Here is a 19,708-nt window from a genome sequence, read left to right on the forward strand (position 1 = left end):
AGGATGTTAGATTTGATGGCACAGATCTTGTCCTGCTGCTCCATGATGAGCTGCTCCAGTGCGGCCAGTTCAGCCTTCAGGGGCTTCACAGTACTGTCAGTGATCCTGACATAGACACACAACACAAGGAGTTTAAATTTTACACACAGTGAGATGACTGTCTTTATATAGCAGAACATTATGAGTGTTTTATTCTTCTTATATGACTGTGTGTGTGTGTGTGTGTTTGAGTGAGTGAGTGAGTGAGTGAGTGAGTGAGTGAGTGAGTGAGTGAGTGAGTGAGTGAGTGAGTGAGTGAGTGAGAGAGAGAGAGAGAGAGAGAGAGAGAGAGAGAGAGAGAGAAAGGCAGATATATAGATAGACATCAGTCAAAGAGAGGGAGAGAGAGATGGGAGACAAAAGTAAAGAGCAAAAAACAGCAGTATAGGAAGAAAGCAGAAGTAAAGAGAGAGATGTGTGCAGGAAGACAGTCAGTACAGGGGAAGAGAGAATAAATAGACACAGAAGAACAGTAAGAGAGATGTGCAGGAAGAGAGAGAGAGCAGTATAGGGAAAGAGAAAGAATAAAGAGAGAGAGAGGCAGGAGAGAGAGAGACAACAGTGTAGAGAGAGAGAGAGAGAGAGAGAGAGAGAGAGAGAGAGAGAGAGAGAGAGAGAGAGAGAGAGAGAGAACAGAAAAGAGTGAGACAACAGTGCAGGGAAAGAAACAGCAGCAAAGAGGGAGAGACAGCAGTACAGGGAACGAGACAGAACAGAGAGAGACAGCCGCAAAGGGATAGAATAGAGAGACACACAAGTAGCGAGAGAGACAGCAATGGAGGGAGAGAGACAGCACCTCTGTTCCTGCAGCAGGGCCTCTGCGTGTTCTCTGTTCTCACGTCTCCAGGTCTGCAGCTCGTTCTGCATGGAGTCCATGTCCTCCTGAATGTAGTCCATGATCTTACCTAACGGCAGAGCACTACGACACACGCTCTGAACGGACGTCCGAAGACGCTCGATCTCTCTGGCCACTAACTCGCGCTCCTTCTTACGAGCCGCTTCCAACGCCGGCGTCCGATCCTAAAACACGCAGCAGCAGAGTGAGAAATAACTCGCACTCAGGTAATATAGATTAAATGTATAGATGTACATCTAGTTTAAACAGTAAGAACAGGAGCTGTGACTATACCAGAGTAATACTGAGATTGAGAACATTTTCTACATTAACTATTTTTGGCAGTTGTGCCATCCAAAGTTTAGTAATGAAATGATGCAGCTAATTAGTAAAGAAAAAGTATAAGTGTTGAGGAGGTGTTTCAGTTGTCAGGGCTTTGTAACTTTAGTCACAATGAAACAAGGGCCCAGGAAATGATGGGACATATATTACTGGAAATGGTGTCATATATTCTGATGCCTACATGTATGTGACTCCAAGCCATTGAGTGTCTGGGGCACTTAATGAGCATGGATTCGACTGTATTAATTGTATAATCCCGTTTGAAAAGTATTTAGTTTTCACTGTTAATTAAAATGATGAATCTCCTACAAATGAACATAAGTATTTTAGCTAATCAGAATTCAGAAATCAAGGTGTGACAGCTTATAAAAGGTCCCCAGAAGTCTGCATGTAGTGACAGACGAGCTGCAGGAAGAACCTCGCACGTTCTCAGAGCTCACAGGAGGAAGCACTTCGAGTCAATTACACAAACGAGGTTAGAAGAATTTGATACCCACCAGAAACTTCCAAAAAAGAAGAAGTTGGAAGGCTGCATTTAGCAGTTTAGGATTTCAAGGCTACAACTGTTTGGGATTTCAAGGCAGGAATTATACAAACGTAGCTATGTATATAAAGATCAAACATAAACGGCCATGGGGATCTATAATATGAGCGGTTAGTGAGGACCTGCTCTGTACGCTGTGTGGTTTAGGGGTCCTGCTCAGCCCGGTCACCCCTCCACACACACACACGCACGCACACACGCACACACCATATATGTTTATTCAGCTGGAGGTGCAGGCTGTGTGTGGCACTCAGCCAAACAAGCCTCATTCTTACTGCCCCCCAACACACACACACACACACACACACACACACACACACACACACACACACACACACACACCCCTCCACAAAAAGACATGACTTAGACCTAGTTTATTTTAGTAACAGAGTATGGCAGTGAAGTTATTTTACAACAGTATTCAGTAACAACTACTTCACATGTACCGCGTTTAACTTATAGCTCAAAAGCTAATTTCTGTCATTCTGATAGCGCTGACCACTCTGTTTCTCTTGATGCTGCTAATTAAGCACAGGTTACACGAATGACAACACAGCTTAACTAGCACATGGTTGTCAGTAAGAAACACACGTGTCAAATCCACATCCTACAACATGACAATGCTGGGCAACATTCTCAGTCATAATTGGTCTGTAATCACGCATCACACAAACAGAGGTGTGTGTTAATTGTGGTCAAAAACTGATTAGAATATTATTTTCCTTTTCATAAAATGTCTAATGAGAGTGGATTCATATTTTTAATTATATTTAAAAAATTTTAATTTCCCCATTGAGTCTACATGTCAAGAGTGAAATGTCTGCCAGCCATCAGCAAGGTGGGTGGCTGTGCTCACCCCTAACAGCCCCGCTAGACAAACACCAGCCAGTGCGTTCAACCCACTGTCGGTGGAGCACGGAGTCCAAGCATGATTTGGTCTGTTTGTCGTACTCTTGCACCTCAACCCTCTTGCACGAAATCACAGTTAGGGGGAAAAAAAAAAAAAGCAACACTTTCTGTCTCAGTGGACATAAATCAATCGTTTATAGACGCCCTGTCAAGATCTACAACCCCTGCGTGTTCTCTATCTCCCCCTTCTTAGCTCAGACCCAAGAAAAATATTTGTTTTGAGTGAGGTGGATGAGATGAGCGAAGGTTTTCCCATTAGCTCAGACAGTGACGGAAGCAAACAGACAGTAGCAGTGCAGTGAGACTGCTGCAGCGTCACAGTGGGGGACGGATGCCCTCGGACTTCCCACCTAACCTCACAGCAGGCCGAAGAACCCGGGCTGCGAGCAGACTCTCGTTACTCTACTATGCAAATTTCAGTCTTCAGAGTCCAGATGAGGAACGAAAGCAGGAGATGAGAACAGAGGTCTTCAAAAAGAATAGAGAGAGAAGAAAAATAGCTCCACTTTACATGGATAATAAATGAGAACGGATAAAGGAAAGCACTGAATTCAAACGCATGACATCATCGAACTTTCATGTAGTGATGCCTGACTCTGGACAAGTGAGGGTCGACAGATTGGAAACCACCACTTCTATACTGCATGTTCCTTATTGACATTAGTAGTAATGAGTCTTCCATTCTGTAATGTTCAATTCAACAATTTAAAGCACTGTTAACAACAGGCATTCGCACAAAGCAGCTTTACAGGAATATACAAATTAACATTTTATTTCATCCCTAATGAGCAAGCCAGAGTCAATGGTGGCAAGGAAAAACTCCATGAGACGATGTAAGGAAGAAACCCTGAGAGGAACCAGACTCTAACATGTTTTAACATGAAGTCTGTCTTGTTGAAGTTACCAAATGTTCATGGCAATTATAGTACAAAGCAATCTTCATGGATTCCAAATTTAAACCACAGAAATCCCATGGATCTCCACACCATGTATATCCAGACATATTCAGTAGGAACACGTGTACAACCTCACATCAGCCAATCATGTGGCAGAGGCAAAGTGCATAAAATCATGCAGACTCCAGTCAAGAGCTTCAGTTAATGTTCGCATTAACCATCAAAATTGCAACAATAAATAAATACATTTTACAAGTAATGTGACTTTGTCTGCCATATGGTTGTTGGTATCAGATGGAATGGTTTGAGTATTTTCATGATGACATCATGAGTGGTTCACTCACAAACATCTCTGCAAATGGGATGGTGCAAAAAACTAAAAACATCCAGAGTAAGCAGAGTTTTGTGGGAGGTTGGAGAAGAAAGAGTCGGCTAGGTCAAGCTGACAGGAAGTCTGTGGTAACTCAAATAAGAATTCTTTACAACTGTGGTGAGCATCTCAGAATGCATAAGCATTGACATGAAGTAGAAGACAATATCAGCTGCCCCTCTTGTCAGGCAAGGACTGAAACTACAGTTAGAAGAAGAATCCTTTATTATTGTCACATATACATAAAAGCACAGAGAAATTCTTTCTTTGCATATCCCAACTTTGTTAACTGGGGTCAGAGCACAGGGTCAGCCATGATACAGAGTCCCTGGAGTGTTGAGGGTTAAAGGCCTTGCTTGAGGACCAAATGTTCGCAGCTTGGCAGTGTTGGGGATTGAACCCCAATCAACAATCCAGAGCCTTAACCACTTGAGCCAGCACTGCCCCTAAGCACAAGCTTAATGAAAACGGGACAGCCGAAGATCGAAAAAACATCCAATCGCCGATGAGGTCTAAGTGAATCGAAGGAGCCGCTTTAAATGTAGCATACACTCACCGACTGCAGCTGAAGATTGGATAATTGTGACTTGTATAGTGCTTTTAACAATGGACATCGTCTCAAAGCAGCTTTACACAAATACAAAATGTTTGAGTAAAATTTACGTTTAAAATTACATTCCTATTTATCCCTAAAGAGCAAGCCTGAGGCAACGGTGGCAAGTAAGAAGATTTGTAGAAGAAACCTTGAGAGGAACCAGACTCAGAAGGGAACCCATCCTCATTTGGGTGACACAGAAGTTTGTGATTATAATTAATGTCCTTTCAACAGCTTTGTGTAGCCACGAGGGGTTGTTTAACCAGTTTTTGAGCATACATAAATCAGCATAATTTCTCAGTTTATTAAAGGTGTATCACCACTTCCTTCCTGCCAAAGCCATTGAATCTTCAGACCCGATGACGGAGACCCGAGCGCAAAACTGGTCGCCACAACAGCAGTTCAAAGCCGCCGCTTTTGATATAATACAATACAAAGATACTCCATGATTCAATATTTTTTAAACAGAAGAGCTACACCTCGCACTGACAAGGCAAAGAGGAAAAGAATGTACGTTTACGGCAACCGGCAGACCTCCGTATCCAGAGCGACTTCCAGAAGTGCTGCTGAAGTCTCGATCAGTGAATATATCAATACTGGTTCACTAGGACACAGATTAATAATCCCATTCGTTTAAAAACTCTGTCGAGAGGTAATAAGAATTATATATATTTTTTTATTTGTTTTAATTTGTTTGATCTCAATTGCTAGTTTAAGTACCTCGGGAAGCGTTAGATCTTATAGGTAGAATTTAACGTTTAAAAAAAGTATTCGATCACTCGTACGTATAATATCTATAGTATAATAAGGATAGAAAGGAGATCATGTCAGACTTAGAGCATTCATTCGACACACACTTTTACGATTAATAAAACTGATTCGATTTGGAGATTTTTTACATCCTTAGTATTCACAGATGTATGATTTACAAATGAATTTTTAGCCAATTTTTCATACATTTAGTCAAAGTCAAACGTATCTACACTCCCCCATTAACAAGCTCATGAGTATTGTCTTGCACACACAGAGCCACCAGAACTCTGTCATGCTCCTGTTGCTTACATTTCTCTTGTTGGTGTGAGGCTACATGGTGGGCTCCTAAGAAGAAAGATTAACAGAGCTCTCCTCAGGAGTTTCCTCTATAAGTGAAACACGTATCCTGACCAGCTACATAATAAAAATAGCATCGTGGTAACGGGGTGAGAAGAGGACAGAACCCTGAGCACAGGATGCGGCAGGGTCAGCTTGTCCCCACGGGGGTCACCGCTGACATCACTGCCCTGACCTCGAGGAGCTCGAGGAGGATCACGCACACAGCTAGCTACTGTTCAAACATCCCTGGAGTACGAGCCTGTCATGCAAGACAATTCTCACCACTGAGGGACAAGAAGACAGGATCATTTCCAGCTAATGAGCTGCACTGCTGAATTCTGATTGGTCAAAAGGTGTTGATTATTTTTCTAAGGCAGCGGGTCTGACAATAGTGCAGGATGTATGGCTTATACTAATGCTTTCAGTAGTTACACAAGGGTCCATGTGAATAGATGTCTAAATGGTAATATGACGTTTATTCAGTATTTTAGGAATGAGTCTCCAGTATCAGTGGTTTGTAGATTTCGGAGGTAAAGCTGTAAAGTTTTCTGTCATGAGAAAGTTTTCAGGACTTTCTGCATTAGAAGGTAAATAATAATAATAATAATAATAATAATAATAATAATAATAATAATAATAATAATAATAATAAGTGGGGGGCACGGTGGCTTAGTGGTTAGCACGTTCGCCTCCAGGGTTGAGGGTTCGATTCCCGCCTCCGCCTTGTGTGTGTGGAGTTTGCATGTTCTCCCCGTGCCTCGGGGGTTTCCTCCAGGTACTCCGGTTTCCTCCCCTGGTCCAAAGACATGCATGGTAGGTTGATTGGCATCTCTGTAAAACTGTCCGTAGTGTGTGAGTGTGTGAGTGAATGAGAGTGTGTGTGTGCCCAGCGATGGGTTGGCACTCCGTCCAGGGTGTATCCTGCCTTGATGCCCGATGACGCCTGAGATAGGCACAGGCTCCCCGTGACCCGAGAAGTTCGGATAAGCGGTAGAAAATGAATGAATGAATAATAATCCACCTTTATTACTTTTCTTTACATATCCCAGCTTGTTGGGGTAAAACCATAGGGTCAACAATGATACAGCACTCCTGGGGCAGAAGAGGCCTAACTGTGGCAGTGCTGGGGCTTGAACCCCTGACCTCCTGATCATAAACCCAAAGCCTTAACCATTCAGCAAACACTGCCCTTTATGGTCACTTGGTAACATGACAAACTGCATTTTTCCCCTGGAAACGTCAAGAAAATACAAAGACTAAAGTTTATAGGTGTTATAACATGACAGAACATGTGATTACAGGAACAAACTTGAACAGGAACAAAGCACACGATGACATCTTTACAAATGCTGTTAAAAAACATGCTGATATTCTTCAATAAATAAAACTTTTTAAATGAAAATTCTTGCAAATAATGCAAATAAAGCAAAATGTTTTCATTAGAAAATTATAGAATATTTAGGATGCCGTCACACTGTTGCTGATTTTTCTCCTACTGCAGCACACGCAGCGTTTTATTCCTCACTCATAGAATATTTCAGCGATTTACAAATTCTTTACAAGTTACCGATTTCTTTCTGAGGACCGTACACCAAGCGATGCAGCACTGTACACATTAACCGAAAAAAGGGCAGGTGTTTATGAAGATAAAGGCCTGAAAAAATGATTTATTTTCCTGCCATGTCCTGCAGAGAATACACTGGCGTTTTCTCCTGTGTGGTTCTCACTCAACAGCCATCCGTTTATGTGCCAGTGGGTTTATTTACACATCGCCAAACTTCATCAGGGCTAATTTGATGGCAAAAAAAAAAAAAAAAAAAAAAAAGAAGGGAAAGAAAAAAATGCTTAGAAAAACGCAGCTGCCGTGAGGGCCCGATTCTATCCAAATAAAAGGATGCCCTGCGTGAAGTATTTTATAATAATATACATGCGCTCAGGGGGGTCACTGATGAGGTTAGCTGTAAAATACACAGCACATTATTCAGGTGAACTGCATGTGATGAGAGACAGTGGAGCTTAACTTACATTAACCAGCTATTCCTTATGCATAGACTGTTATACGACCACAGTAAAATTATATTCTAGCCTACGGACGTAAAATATACATTAATGTAAATTAGACGCTAAAATATACAAAAATAAATGAAGCAATAAAAGAAGTATTTTATAAGTGGAGGAAATATGTAGAAAGGAATGAACAAACTCCGGCGTATCGTCAGTCACAAATAATAATCAAAAATCTGAGTCTGTCGTTCTTCTCTGTCTGGACACAGGCTTTACAGAGAACAGAGCAAGCTTTAGAAATAATATAAGCTACTGTGACAAGTACCAGAAACCAACACTTGTTTAATAAAGATTGATTTATGTGGATATTTGATCACAGAAAAGAATTTGTATGAGACATCCTTGAATTTGCTGAAACCGAGAGGCCATGTCTGAAGAAGGAATTGTAAGTGTTGTATGTAAGTCTATACTTGTCTGGAGGATAAGGAAGCTCAGTATTTACATTTTTAACCCTCTACGTTGCACCAAGATTAGAGGGGAGCTGTGGCTTTATTAGGCTGAACCCTCACCCCCTTTCAAGTCAGGAAGGAAGTCATTCTAGCTTGTTTTTCATGCGGCTGACTCGGTAAGGGAGGTGCGGTGTGCTAGTTAACCTGTAGACCTGTTTAGGAGAGAGCTGCGTCCTGAAAGCAAACAGCGAGCCCATGGCCGACGTTAATGGCAGCGCAGTCAGAGAACTGATGAAGCAGCATTAAGTGAATTAGGAGAGCGCTTTGTGTGCTGCTCGGATTCCACTCCAGAACCCAGCCCGGGAAAACTAATTTGATTATTTAGGAATGAAAGGAAATCCAGACTTTATTTAAAACTAAGAACTTAAAGAGAAGAAAAAGGGGCGCGTGGCACTGGATGGCGGTATAAAGCGCGGCGTCTAAGAGTGCCAGCAGGAATGTGTGTTTACATGGCAGAAAAGCAGAGCAGCCAGGCAGAAAGCACTGGACGCTGAAACACACACAATCCTGGCCTGGTTTATGAACCACGCAGACACACAGCATGCGTGTCAGCGGCACACATGGCAAAGGTCAAGCTAAGGCTGGGGCTTTCAGCATGAGCTGCACTACTAAACAAGGCATCCATCAGACCAACAGTCAGACTCAGACAGATGTGAGGCCGGTTCACACTCCAGCAAGGTGGACCACCCAACACTGTGAACACGGCACAGATAAAAAAGCACCTCCCAACCGAATGGGTGTCTAAATATTGACTGTGGGAGCTGGCTCAGAGAAAGCTAGTGCAGTGGAGCTTGAGGACTGGAGAGGGCTCCACCGTGCACCGTGTCTGAATGGAAATCATACACCACGATCATGCTTCAAAAATATACATACTCACTATATAAAATGGAACGTCCAGTTTATTGTTACTACATGCTAATGGAGAAAATGAAAATATCAGACAAATGTATTGTGTATGCTTGTTGGAGCAGGAGGACATGGCCTTGAAAGATTTTTTTTTTTTTTACTTATCTTCAGCAATGAGATAATTTTTTCTATTTCTATATCTGGACCACAATAAACCGAGAACACGACGTTATCAAAATTGCTATTTAAAATATAAGGAAGAAATCATAACAGGATGTTCTAATGGGAAAATAATCAAAACCAGATTGGTGTGATGATGTGAAAGGCTGCTAAGTCGATTGTTTTCCAGTAACAGTACATCTTATTGTGTGTGTAATTCCCCTAACACCACAGCAATCTGCCAACGATGACTTTTTTAATTTTTGTTAAATAACATCATACTTTGTCCGTCTGTCCATTTTATTAGGACATTCATGCAGATCAGCAAATAATATAGTAGCCCAATGCATTAATCATTCAGATACAGGTAAAGAGCTTTAGTTAATTCAACCACAGAAGTGTCATTCTGTATAAACTCTAGAGACTCCTTGGATTTCTACACACTACAGTTTCAGATAAACACTCGAACCATCCCATCTGGTAGCTGCATCCATGCCACGATTTTACAACAGCATGAATGTCCAGGTATGCAGGAGCTTCTAATAAAGAGGACGGAGAGTATAGATCCATTTAATGGTATAGATCCATTTAAATCACTTATCAATTATCTTTCTCCAGAAATTAATAAGCAGACAAAAATAAGCAGTGTGTCATGTTGCTATTCATACGTGACAAAGTCCTGAAGACTTTTCTGCATCAGAGAACTACAGCTTGCAGCTTTACCTCTGACCGCGACAGCAGAGACTCCCGAATAAAATAAGATAACCGAACGTCTCCTAAAATATGTACATGATGAACAAACAGCTCGGCTCCAACGTATTTATCTAATAAACTTGATAAATTCAGAGTACTTCTCTATCCTATGCGATTATACAACTAATGTATCCTATATTAGTATTAATTCTCATGTATTTTTCCCCATTTCGAGGACCTGGTCAACACAGGGGCCTTGAATTAATGCTGTATATTAAATAATTACATATCAATAAACCCAATCTGACACGAAACCCATTTAACTGTGATTACCAGATTCCGAAGTCATGATTCGGACATTTATATTCAGTGCGTCTGAATAAATAACCCGGCGTTGATGTCACACAGGAACACACAAAAGGGTGAAATATGTGAAGAATGTGATCTGTGGAGCCGTGAGGTTTTACGCTAGTCGCAACTGTTACGGTAAAAAAACACCAGTAGGTCTGAAACCACAAATGACCCTATTCCAGTCCATTTACAAATTTGCTTTCTTAGGTAAATTAGTGACTTGCTGGATACGGTTTTTAGCTTAAAAGCCCTTCCCTAAGGTGGTGTATTTACTGAAATAAACAGACCTTCACTGGGTGCATGCTTTATGAACTCACATTAATGGAATGCCGTTGTGAAAAATGAGGCTTTGCTGTACTGGGAGTCTGATACAACACTGCCCTCTAGTGGAGACCAGGGGTCAGTATTAACAAATGTCCTACCTGGTCTTTTGACTTTGGAGCTGAGGGTGATGATTCATAATCCTTCTTAGTTTCCAGGATTTTCTTCACAAGCCCACCTTTGATGAGAGAGAAATCAGTGAAAGAGAAATCGGTAACATAAAAGAAGGATGAACAACAGATGACATATTTATACAGGAAATGAACAAACAGCCCATGGCTTCCACACAAGCCTTACCACTCACCGTGTTTCTCATCACCTTGTAATTCAATTGATGGCCCCTGTAGAACAGAATAATCAATATAAACGTTGATTTATTTATTTAGCATTTCTTTATTTCCCCATTTGAAACGTTAAATCCGCATCTCAAAACACTCACCATCGCAATCTCAGGCATGTCAGAGGGAAGTGGACCTGCCTCCTCCACCACAAACTGTCCGTCTTCATCGTCCTCATCCTCCGAGAGCTTTTTGCTTTCAACAATCACTGCAGAGGAAGGCTTAGCACTGCCCAGTCTGCAGAGGCAAAAAAATAATTACACGTTAATTCCTCATTTTGCTGCTCCTGATATACTGTAGGATAAAAGTCATGTTACTAAAATATAACTGTGCAAGTTTAATAGCCACCAGTTATATAAGAGAGGCAGCTCCATATGTATTAGGACAGTGACACGTTGTAATTAATTAATTAATCAATCTATAATATGTAGACCACCACAATGGATCTAAAATGCAATAATAATGACGTGATTAAAGTGAACATTTTTGGCTTGCATTCAGTTCTTTTTAAACAACCCACTTTTACACAGTCCCCAAATTGTCACTGCCGCAAAAGGAATTGAACAAATCAACAATTATAAATATTAGGAATATTTTTAATTAAAAGCCTTGCAAAGCCTTTGTCCTCAACCTCCTGAAGTATGAAGCCCATGGATATTAACAAATGCTGATTTTCCTGCAATGAGCTGCTGCCCCAGGCCTTTATTGCCACTGCCATCAGTTACTGCTGGTTTGTGGCTCTTTTTGCCTTTTTAGTTTGGTCTTCAGTAAGTGAAAGCGAGCTCAGTTGAGCTATTTATTTTTTAACATTGCATTAATTTGTCTTAAGTAGTTTATATGGTATATGGTTATGGGTGGGGGGCACAGTGGCTTAGTAGTTAGCACGTTTGCCTCACATCGGTAGGTTGATTGGCATCTCTGGAACATTGTCCGTAGTGTGTGAAAGTGTGAGTGAATGAGAGTGTGTGTGTGCCCTGCAATGGGTTGGCACTCCGTTCAGGGTGTATCCTGCCTTGATGCCCGATGACGCTCGAGATAGGCACAGGCTCCCCGTGACCCGAGGTAGTTCGGATAAGCGGTAGAAAATGAATGAATGACTGAATGAATGGTTGTGGGTCATTATCCATTACATTAGAGCACTTGGCAGATGCCCTTATCCAGAGCGACTTTATATTTATCACTTCTCATTCATACAGCTGAGCAACTGAGCATTAAGGAGCTTGCCCAAGAGTGGCACCTTGGTGGGCTTGGGATTCAAACTCACAACCTTCCAATGAATAGTCCAACACCTTAACCACTGATGTACCACTTCCCATCTGTACTGTGAAGTGCTATTCTATCATTAGTGCAGCATTTTCCTGAATCTGCGCAAAAAGCTCTATACACTTCAGAATTCATCCTGCGACTTCAATCATCAGTAAACACCAGCGAGTCCGCGATCATCCCCTTTAGTTTGTCTTCTTTAGTCTTCTACGCTCTTTCAGGCCTTTTGGTGTTGCTGAGTGCACTAAGCCTTCCTTCATTTCAAGAATGTACAAAAGTATTATTTGACCACTTTTAAAATGTCTTCTATCTCGAAAAACAGTTGGAATCATCTCCAGACTTCTGAACTCTGAAATAATGAGAAAACTGGCCACATCTGGCCATGAAACTGCTTATCACTCAACTGTCCGATTACTTTTGAGCATGTAAAAATGGAGAGACTATGTAAAAATAAATAAATAAATAAATCAAAAATAAATCTAGATTTCCTTAACAGTTCATGCAATATTTTTGAATTAACCCATTGAATGAAATCTGAATCACATCTTGATTTAATCCCATCTTTTACACCATACCATGCCACACCATCATGAGTTTATTTTCATATAGCACAGTGTCATGTTTATTCCACCCACAATGCAAAGATTTTCAGAGTTTGTTTTAGAGACTTTCAATCATTAGCATATCTGTTCATCTAAATACTCACCTCTCTGCTGGGCTTGCGTCATTGTAGCTCTCCTGCCTCCTCACACGGGGAGGTGCCGGTCTCGAACTACTGGGCCGTGCTATTCTCCTGTTGCTGCTGCTGTAAAAAGCACACAGCTATTATTCCACCTCTGCATACGGATAAAATACGGCAATACGTTCTATAGGTTTTCCAAAGTAAACTGAAAACGAAGTAGGTGCAATGTTTACACTGCAATCTGCTCAACTGTGTAGAGAAATGACAAGATTTGCATCAATGATTCACAACAGCAGGCAACCTAATAAGACTATCAGTAACTTAGTAATGCTAAATGCAATACTAGACACAAAACAGCTCATTAACTAGCTTGGGCTCTTTTATTATCTCTGAGAAGGAACTGGACCTGACTGCTAAACTCACATCCAACAGTGTCATGAGGAAGACCAAAAAACAAATAAACCAAGCACTCCTTTAAATAACTGTTATTAACTACAGGATGCGACTAGCTGACCTGTGGGACGCGTTTTGTGCCAAAGCCTCTGAAGCATCTCCATTTTCAAGATGAAGTGGTTTATCCACTGTAGCGTTGTCACCTGCTGAAACAAAGGAAACTGTTAAATAAAAAAAAAAAAAAAATGAATTCCCTATACAGCTGGAGATCTCTTGGAGATCGACAAAGCGTGCAGGCTACATAAAGCCGTCAGAAGATACTCGCCTCCATCACTGTCTGAATCGTCTGAAAGACAGTAAGAAACGAGAAAGATAAAAAAAAGAGAGATGAGAATTAGAACTGCAACAGAACTAAACCACAAATACACACAATTACTAACCCAACGAGAGTCTTTTGATGCGTTCAGCATGTTTATTAAATGTAAGTGGTTACTAGAGTGATTAGTGTAAATGTTACTGCTTAAATATTTAAAATATACAGTATTTATGCTTTTGAAGCATGACGTTAAAATGAAATCTCTTTTGGTAAAAATCGGATTCACAGTAACACAGCGGCACTCAATCAATCAATCCATTAATTTCTCTTTCTTTCTTTCTTTCTTTCTTTCTTTCTTTCTTTCTTTCTTTCTTTCTTTCATGTATCATGGCTAATTAGGTTGGAGAATTTAGCACTACTGTGGTATCTAAACTGTGGTTTATTTTTACTGGAATAAAATCTAAATCCGATTTTCACAGCTCTAATGGTTATCTGTGATGTTAACTGGTGTTAGATTAGAGTGTTACCTTGCGCTCCAGATTTAGGCCGACTTCTCTGTCCCTTTGCAGATGAAGGCCTGGGTATTCTGGCAGGACTTTCAGTCTAAACACACAGACATGGAGAATCAGTCACAGAATCACTTAGCCAAGAGCCCGGCTTTCATGTTCTATGATTTACATAAAATTCAGCAAAATATGAAACGACAAGCTGTTCTCAGAGCTTCCTCGGTGGAATACGAGTTGGTTTCAGAGTGTTGAAAGCTCCACAATTTGTTGTGAAAGGTTGTAATTAACAAGGAAAGACTTGCTAGTATGACTGTAGGGTCATTCGAGCATGATCTCTCTGACCTGTAAAGACGTTATTGTGGACCATTTGTACTCTGTTCAGATCAGATTAGGAGAGAGAAAGGAGAGCAGATTAGGTTAAGTAGTATAATTCAGTTCGTTTAATTTCATTTCAGTTACTTTAAAATAGTAGTGAAGTAGAAGAGGATGTAGAGTGACACCCGGAGAGAGAACTTTAAACAGAAGAGGACCAACAATACAGGCTTGGAGAATGCCAAGCTGGACTGAGGCAATGTACAGTTTATAATTACCTGTGCAAAAATAATGCTGTTGGGGTTTATTTAAATAGCATGTGGATGTGATACTATATTGAAAATACCGTAATGTGGTATTTGGAAGCAAGAGAGGAGAATGTTATGACATAGAGCTTTATTAATAGATAATATTCAATGGCGTTCAATTCATTTCAGGTTTACTTGTATAGCGCTTTTAACAATAGACACTGTCGCAAAGCAGCTTTACAGGAATTGAAAAATGTAATATATATATAATAGATTATAAGTGATAACGTTTTAATTTTAAATCCATATTTATCCTTTAAAAGTAAACCAGAGGTGACGGTGGCAAGGAAAATCTCCCTGAGACGATATGAGGACCCAGACTCAAAAGCAAAGCTATCCTTGTGTGAATGATATCAGACAGTGCAAAATGAAAATGACAAGTGAATAAGATCATTAATGGCCCTAGGGCCATTTTTACACAGGTTTTTTTTTCTTCAAGAATGTGGGACAGTCGCAGTAGAAATTCTGTTTATTTGCTTAAGCAAGAAAGTTTTTTCTCCTTTGTTTTCAGCTTGAACCCAATAAACCTGTACAATTATCATCATGTGTAATAGCTATCTACACCATACTTACTAAAGTGAAGTTGCCATGGAAACAGATGCAGAACTACCACAAAAAATGACTAAAATCTATCCCAAAGATTACAATCTTATCTACAAACATATATTTTTTTTTAAATAAATATGCAGCTTCCAAACTACTGAGCAAAAAGGAAAGAAATGCTAAAGCGAGAAAAAATAAAAAATAGAATTAATTTAACCAGGGAAAAAAACTTTGTTAAAGAATAACAAACTGATGTCCAACTTTGAAAAAATTATGTTCTTAAAAAAAAAGAAAAAAAAGAAGAAGCACAGTTTCAGAAAACTGTTGAAAAATCTATGTGAAATCAAGAGATTGAGCATAAAACATGCTTTTAACACAATTCTCACACGCTACTTCTAGCAATAAAATAATTTAAGAACTAATTAAAACTAGGCTTAGACTTAACATGACCAGACTGCCATCGATTGCACAGCACAGCACAGCACAGCTCAGGTCACTACTCCTATTTAAAGAAACCTCTGCTGATGGGATGATAGATCTGGATAAGTGGTTCATATCCTTCCTCTAAGAACTAAGTACTTAAATATAGAACACTGTGTTAATGGCAAAACCTTGGAGATAAATACAACCAGTATGAACTATTTACATAGCAAACATTTAATACTTTATTACAATATTACCTCAAGAAAGAATAAAATACATCTTATTAACAAACCCAAACCCATATCTGGACAAATCCTAATGTATGCTAAATAATTGCTTGATCTTGACGGACAACTGTACAACTGGATTATTTCAAATCATGTTTCACCAATCAGTGGAGTAAGAGATGACACTCTGACCCGCTTTTTGGTCAATATTTGTCTTCGTTTTCACCAATCTGTCTTCTCTGTGTTACACATGAGATAGAGGGGAAAAGCAGACAAATAATGACCAAAAATCAGTCACAACTGGGATGATTATAGCACAAGAGGATGGGATTTAGTGAAGGGGAAATGAACAGAGACGTAGAGCTCTATAAGAACAAAAAGCTTTCGGTAACATTGTGTTGCATGTTTGTGCGATATATAAATAGGTTAAACAATGAAGCTTTAAAACCACTGATGCATGTATGTGTATGAGTGTATACACCCTTTATTGTATTTAGATGCTAATCCAGGTGTATGACTAAGTGATTATTGCTGTGTGGGCATGAGGGTGTGTGCTCTGTACTGAGGGTGAGTTTGGGAGGTGCAGATGTACGGGTTAAGTTACATTCACAGATTCTGTGACTACACGAAGGTGTGTCCCCATTGACGTCAGCTTTTTCTTTAGCTGAGAACACTAGAGCGCACTACTGTCATCCTGACGCTGATAAACGGTAGAGCGCACTACTGTCACCCTGATGCTGATAAACACTAGGGCTCACTACTGTCACCCTGATGCTGATAAACACTAGAGTGCACTACTGTCACCCTGACGCTGATAAACGGAGCGTACTACTGTCACCCTGACACTGATAAACGGTAGAGCGCACTACTGTCACCCTGATGCTGATAAACGGTAGAGCGCACTACTGTCACCCTGACGCTGAAAAACGGTAGAGTGCACTACTGTCACCCTGACGCTGATAAACGGTAGAGCGCACTACTGTCACCCTGACGCTGATAAACGGTAGAGCGCACTACTGTCACCCTGACGCTGATAAACGGTAGAGCGCACTACTGTCACCCTGACGCTGATAAACGGTAGAGCGCACTACTGTCACCCTGACGCTGATAAACGGTAGAGCGCACTACTGTCACCCTGACGCTGATAAACGGTAGAGCGCACTACTGTCACCCTGATGCTGATAAACGGTAGAGCGCACTACTGTCACCCTGACGATGATAAACGGTAGAGCGCACTACTGTCACCCTGACGCTGAAAAACGGTAGAGCGCACTACTGTCACCCTGATGCTGATAAACGCTAGAGCGCACTACAGTACTCTCACCCTGACACTGATAAACACTAGAGTGCACTACTGTCACCCTGACGCTGATAAACGGTAGGGCGCACTACTGTCACCCTGACGCTGATAAACACTAGAGCGCACTACTGTCACCCTGACGCTGATAAACACTAGAGTGCACTACTGTCACCCTGACGCTGATAAACACTAGAGCGCACTACTCTCACCCTGACGCTGATAAACACTAGAGTGCACTACTGTCACCCTGAAGTTTATAAACGGTAGAGCGCACTACCTTATCACCATGGCAATAAGTACTGGGAATCCCTGCTGGTGATTTCATAATATAGCTAATTTGCAGTGATAAAAGCGCTTGTACGTTTGAATATAGCTTTAGGTGAGAATTTAGGCTGTACAATAATGACAGTGTAAATTTTATGTATGTAGTAGTTTTATTATTAGTCAATATGCTAAGAGATTAATGGACAAGAACTATGGAGAAAAACCAAAAACAAAATTTTTATTAAAACTAGAGACTGAAGTCAGGAAGCCATAAATACTGTACTGAGCTTGCTCTCTTTGGTGGTCTGGAAAAAAAAATAATAAAGAAAAAAACAAACAAACAAACAAACAAACAATAAACCCCTGCAGTCAAGGGAAGCAATCTGCTAGCCAACAGAAATCACACCATTGGAGTGCTATGAAACATAAAAACAGGCCACTACTACTCTACACAATGCATGTTACTATAGATTACTGGTGAAATACCTCATCGTCTTTAGCCTCAGGTACCTTGAGAGAAAAAAGCAGGACACACAAATATGCTTAACTGTTAATTATCTTTACTCATTAATACACTACTCTATAAGCAGCCTACATCGAGACCACTATGCATGAAGCACACCGAGTTTGTCCTCAGTTTCCAGTTGTTATTTTTTTTTTAAACTTAGAAACTTTTAAACTCGTAGACATACGTGAGCTCATAGATGCCCCTGATTGGCTAGTGCAACAGTAATTGACAAGGATAATATCCCCCCCCACCCCACCCCGAAAGCACAGCTACTTTTGCTCCCCTGTGTGAACTTTATCTCTTGTGCCTTTGCCTTCCTGCTTCTCGCATCCGCAAGCCGAACCTATAAAGCTGACCGTCTATTACTACTTATACCATTTCAGAAATACGGCATAGTAAAGAAACACACAAAAGCGAGTCAAAACTTCAACACCATAAAGGAAATGCTAATGTACCTCGTCAAGGTCATCACTTTCAGTCTTGAGGGATAAAGAGATAAAATCGAGATTACAGAAATGTTAGACATTATAGTGTCACTGCAGCTCCATGACATGAAATGAAAAGAAATTCTCTCAAGTGCTAAAAGAAAAATGTTATCAAGAAGTAAACTAATAAAAAACATGTTGTAAAGCAGGAGCTCAATAGATTAAACAATTAAACGTATGTATAAATAAATAAATAAATAAATAAATAAATAAATAAGAAAGAATTGTGAAAAATAAAGTCACAATATATTTTTCGGAGATGTTCTGGATATTATGATGCATTTTTATAATTTCGTTTTCTTTTTTCTTGTGCTGTTTTTAAATCTTGTTAAGATATGAATCATTTTAATCCTTTTATCCTTGCTTTAATTAAATTTTATATATTTTGTTTCTTTGTGATATTAAGAATCCTTACTGTACATTAAAGCATTTAATTTTTTATTTATTTTTTTTTGGATGTCTGGCAGATTGTTAAGCAACCTAGAGAGAGAGAGAGAGAAAGAGAGAGAGAGAGAGAGAGAGAGAGAGAGAGAGAGAGAGGGAGAGAGAGAGGGAGAGGGAGAGGGAGAGGGAGAGGGAGAGAGAGAGATATTTACCTCCTCTGACTCAGCTTTGTGATTCAGCTCCTCTGGGGGAGGTTTTTGCTTGTTCACTTCCTCTGCAGTTCGGGTCTGTGAAACAAACCATGACAGGACTCAGAAATGTTTAATACTCAGTAATTCCGTTATACCCATTTCTTATAGAAATGTTCTAATTATTCAATTTTTAACCAAATGTTAATATGGTGTGTTGAAAAACATTTGCATGTCAGTGTACATTAGAATGATGTTATGCATAGAGTTACAGAGACTTACTTTTTTCTCTGCTTTCTCCTTTTTCTTTTCTTCAGTCTCCTTCTTAAGCGCTCTCTCTCTCTCTCGGTCTCTTCGCTTGTCCCGCTCACGCTCTCTGTCTTTGTCCCGCACTCGTTCTCTGTCTTTGTGGGAGTCTCGCTCTCTGTTTTTGTCCCGTTCTCTGTCCTTGGTCCTATCTCTATCTCCATCCTGGGTCTTCTCTTGGTCTCTGCCTCTATATCGGTCCTTCTTGATGTCTTTGTCATGGTCTTTATCCCCCTCTCCCACTCTGACTTTTTCTTTATCCCGATCGCGACTTTTGTCTTTATCCCGATCTCTGTCCTTTGTCCGGTCTCTCTCCCGAGCTTTCTCGGTCCTCTCGCCATCTTTGTGTTTCTCTTTCTCGCTCCTCCTCCTGCTCTCCTGGTCCTTGGGTTGGTCCAAGTCTTTCTGCTCAGTGCTCACACTGCTTTCTTTAATCTTCTCCTACATGATAACAAAA

At 40.4% G+C, this 19,708-nt stretch overlaps 1 protein-coding gene across 10 annotated transcripts in view; it reads right to left on the reverse strand.

Moving 5' to 3' along the window:
* Positions 1-19,708, reverse strand: part of traf3ip1 (TNF receptor-associated factor 3 interacting protein 1) — a 30,539-nt gene that overhangs the window by 1,245 nt on the left and 9,586 nt on the right. The window contains exons 5-17 of one of the 10 annotated variants that reach the window (XM_047815037.1): positions 19,228-19,692; positions 18,970-19,044; positions 18,344-18,367; positions 17,867-17,890; positions 14,025-14,100; positions 13,507-13,527; positions 13,303-13,384; positions 12,813-12,908; positions 10,945-11,080; positions 10,810-10,846; positions 10,607-10,683; positions 836-1,059; positions 1-105 (exon numbers count right to left, since the gene is read on the reverse strand). The exon at positions 1-105 is cut by the window's left edge and continues 1,245 nt beyond it. In XM_047815037.1, coding sequence (XP_047670993.1) covers positions 1-105; positions 836-1,059; positions 10,607-10,683; positions 10,810-10,846; positions 10,945-11,080; positions 12,813-12,908; positions 13,303-13,384; positions 13,507-13,527; positions 14,025-14,100; positions 17,867-17,890; positions 18,344-18,367; positions 18,970-19,044; positions 19,228-19,692 — 1,442 coding nt within the window. Of the gene's footprint in view, positions 106-835; positions 1,060-10,606; positions 10,684-10,809; positions 10,847-10,944; positions 11,081-12,812; positions 12,912-13,302; positions 13,388-13,506; positions 13,528-14,024; positions 14,101-17,866; positions 17,891-18,343; positions 18,368-18,969; positions 19,045-19,227; positions 19,693-19,708 lie in introns of all 10 variants that reach the window. The other 9 variants (XM_047815036.1, XM_027164453.2, XM_047815041.1 and 6 more) reach the window with 9 other exon arrangements.

Source organism: Tachysurus fulvidraco, chromosome 6 (genome assembly GCF_022655615.1).
Source record: "Tachysurus fulvidraco isolate hzauxx_2018 chromosome 6, HZAU_PFXX_2.0, whole genome shotgun sequence".
Taxonomy (NCBI): Eukaryota; Metazoa; Chordata; class Actinopteri; order Siluriformes; family Bagridae; genus Tachysurus; species Tachysurus fulvidraco.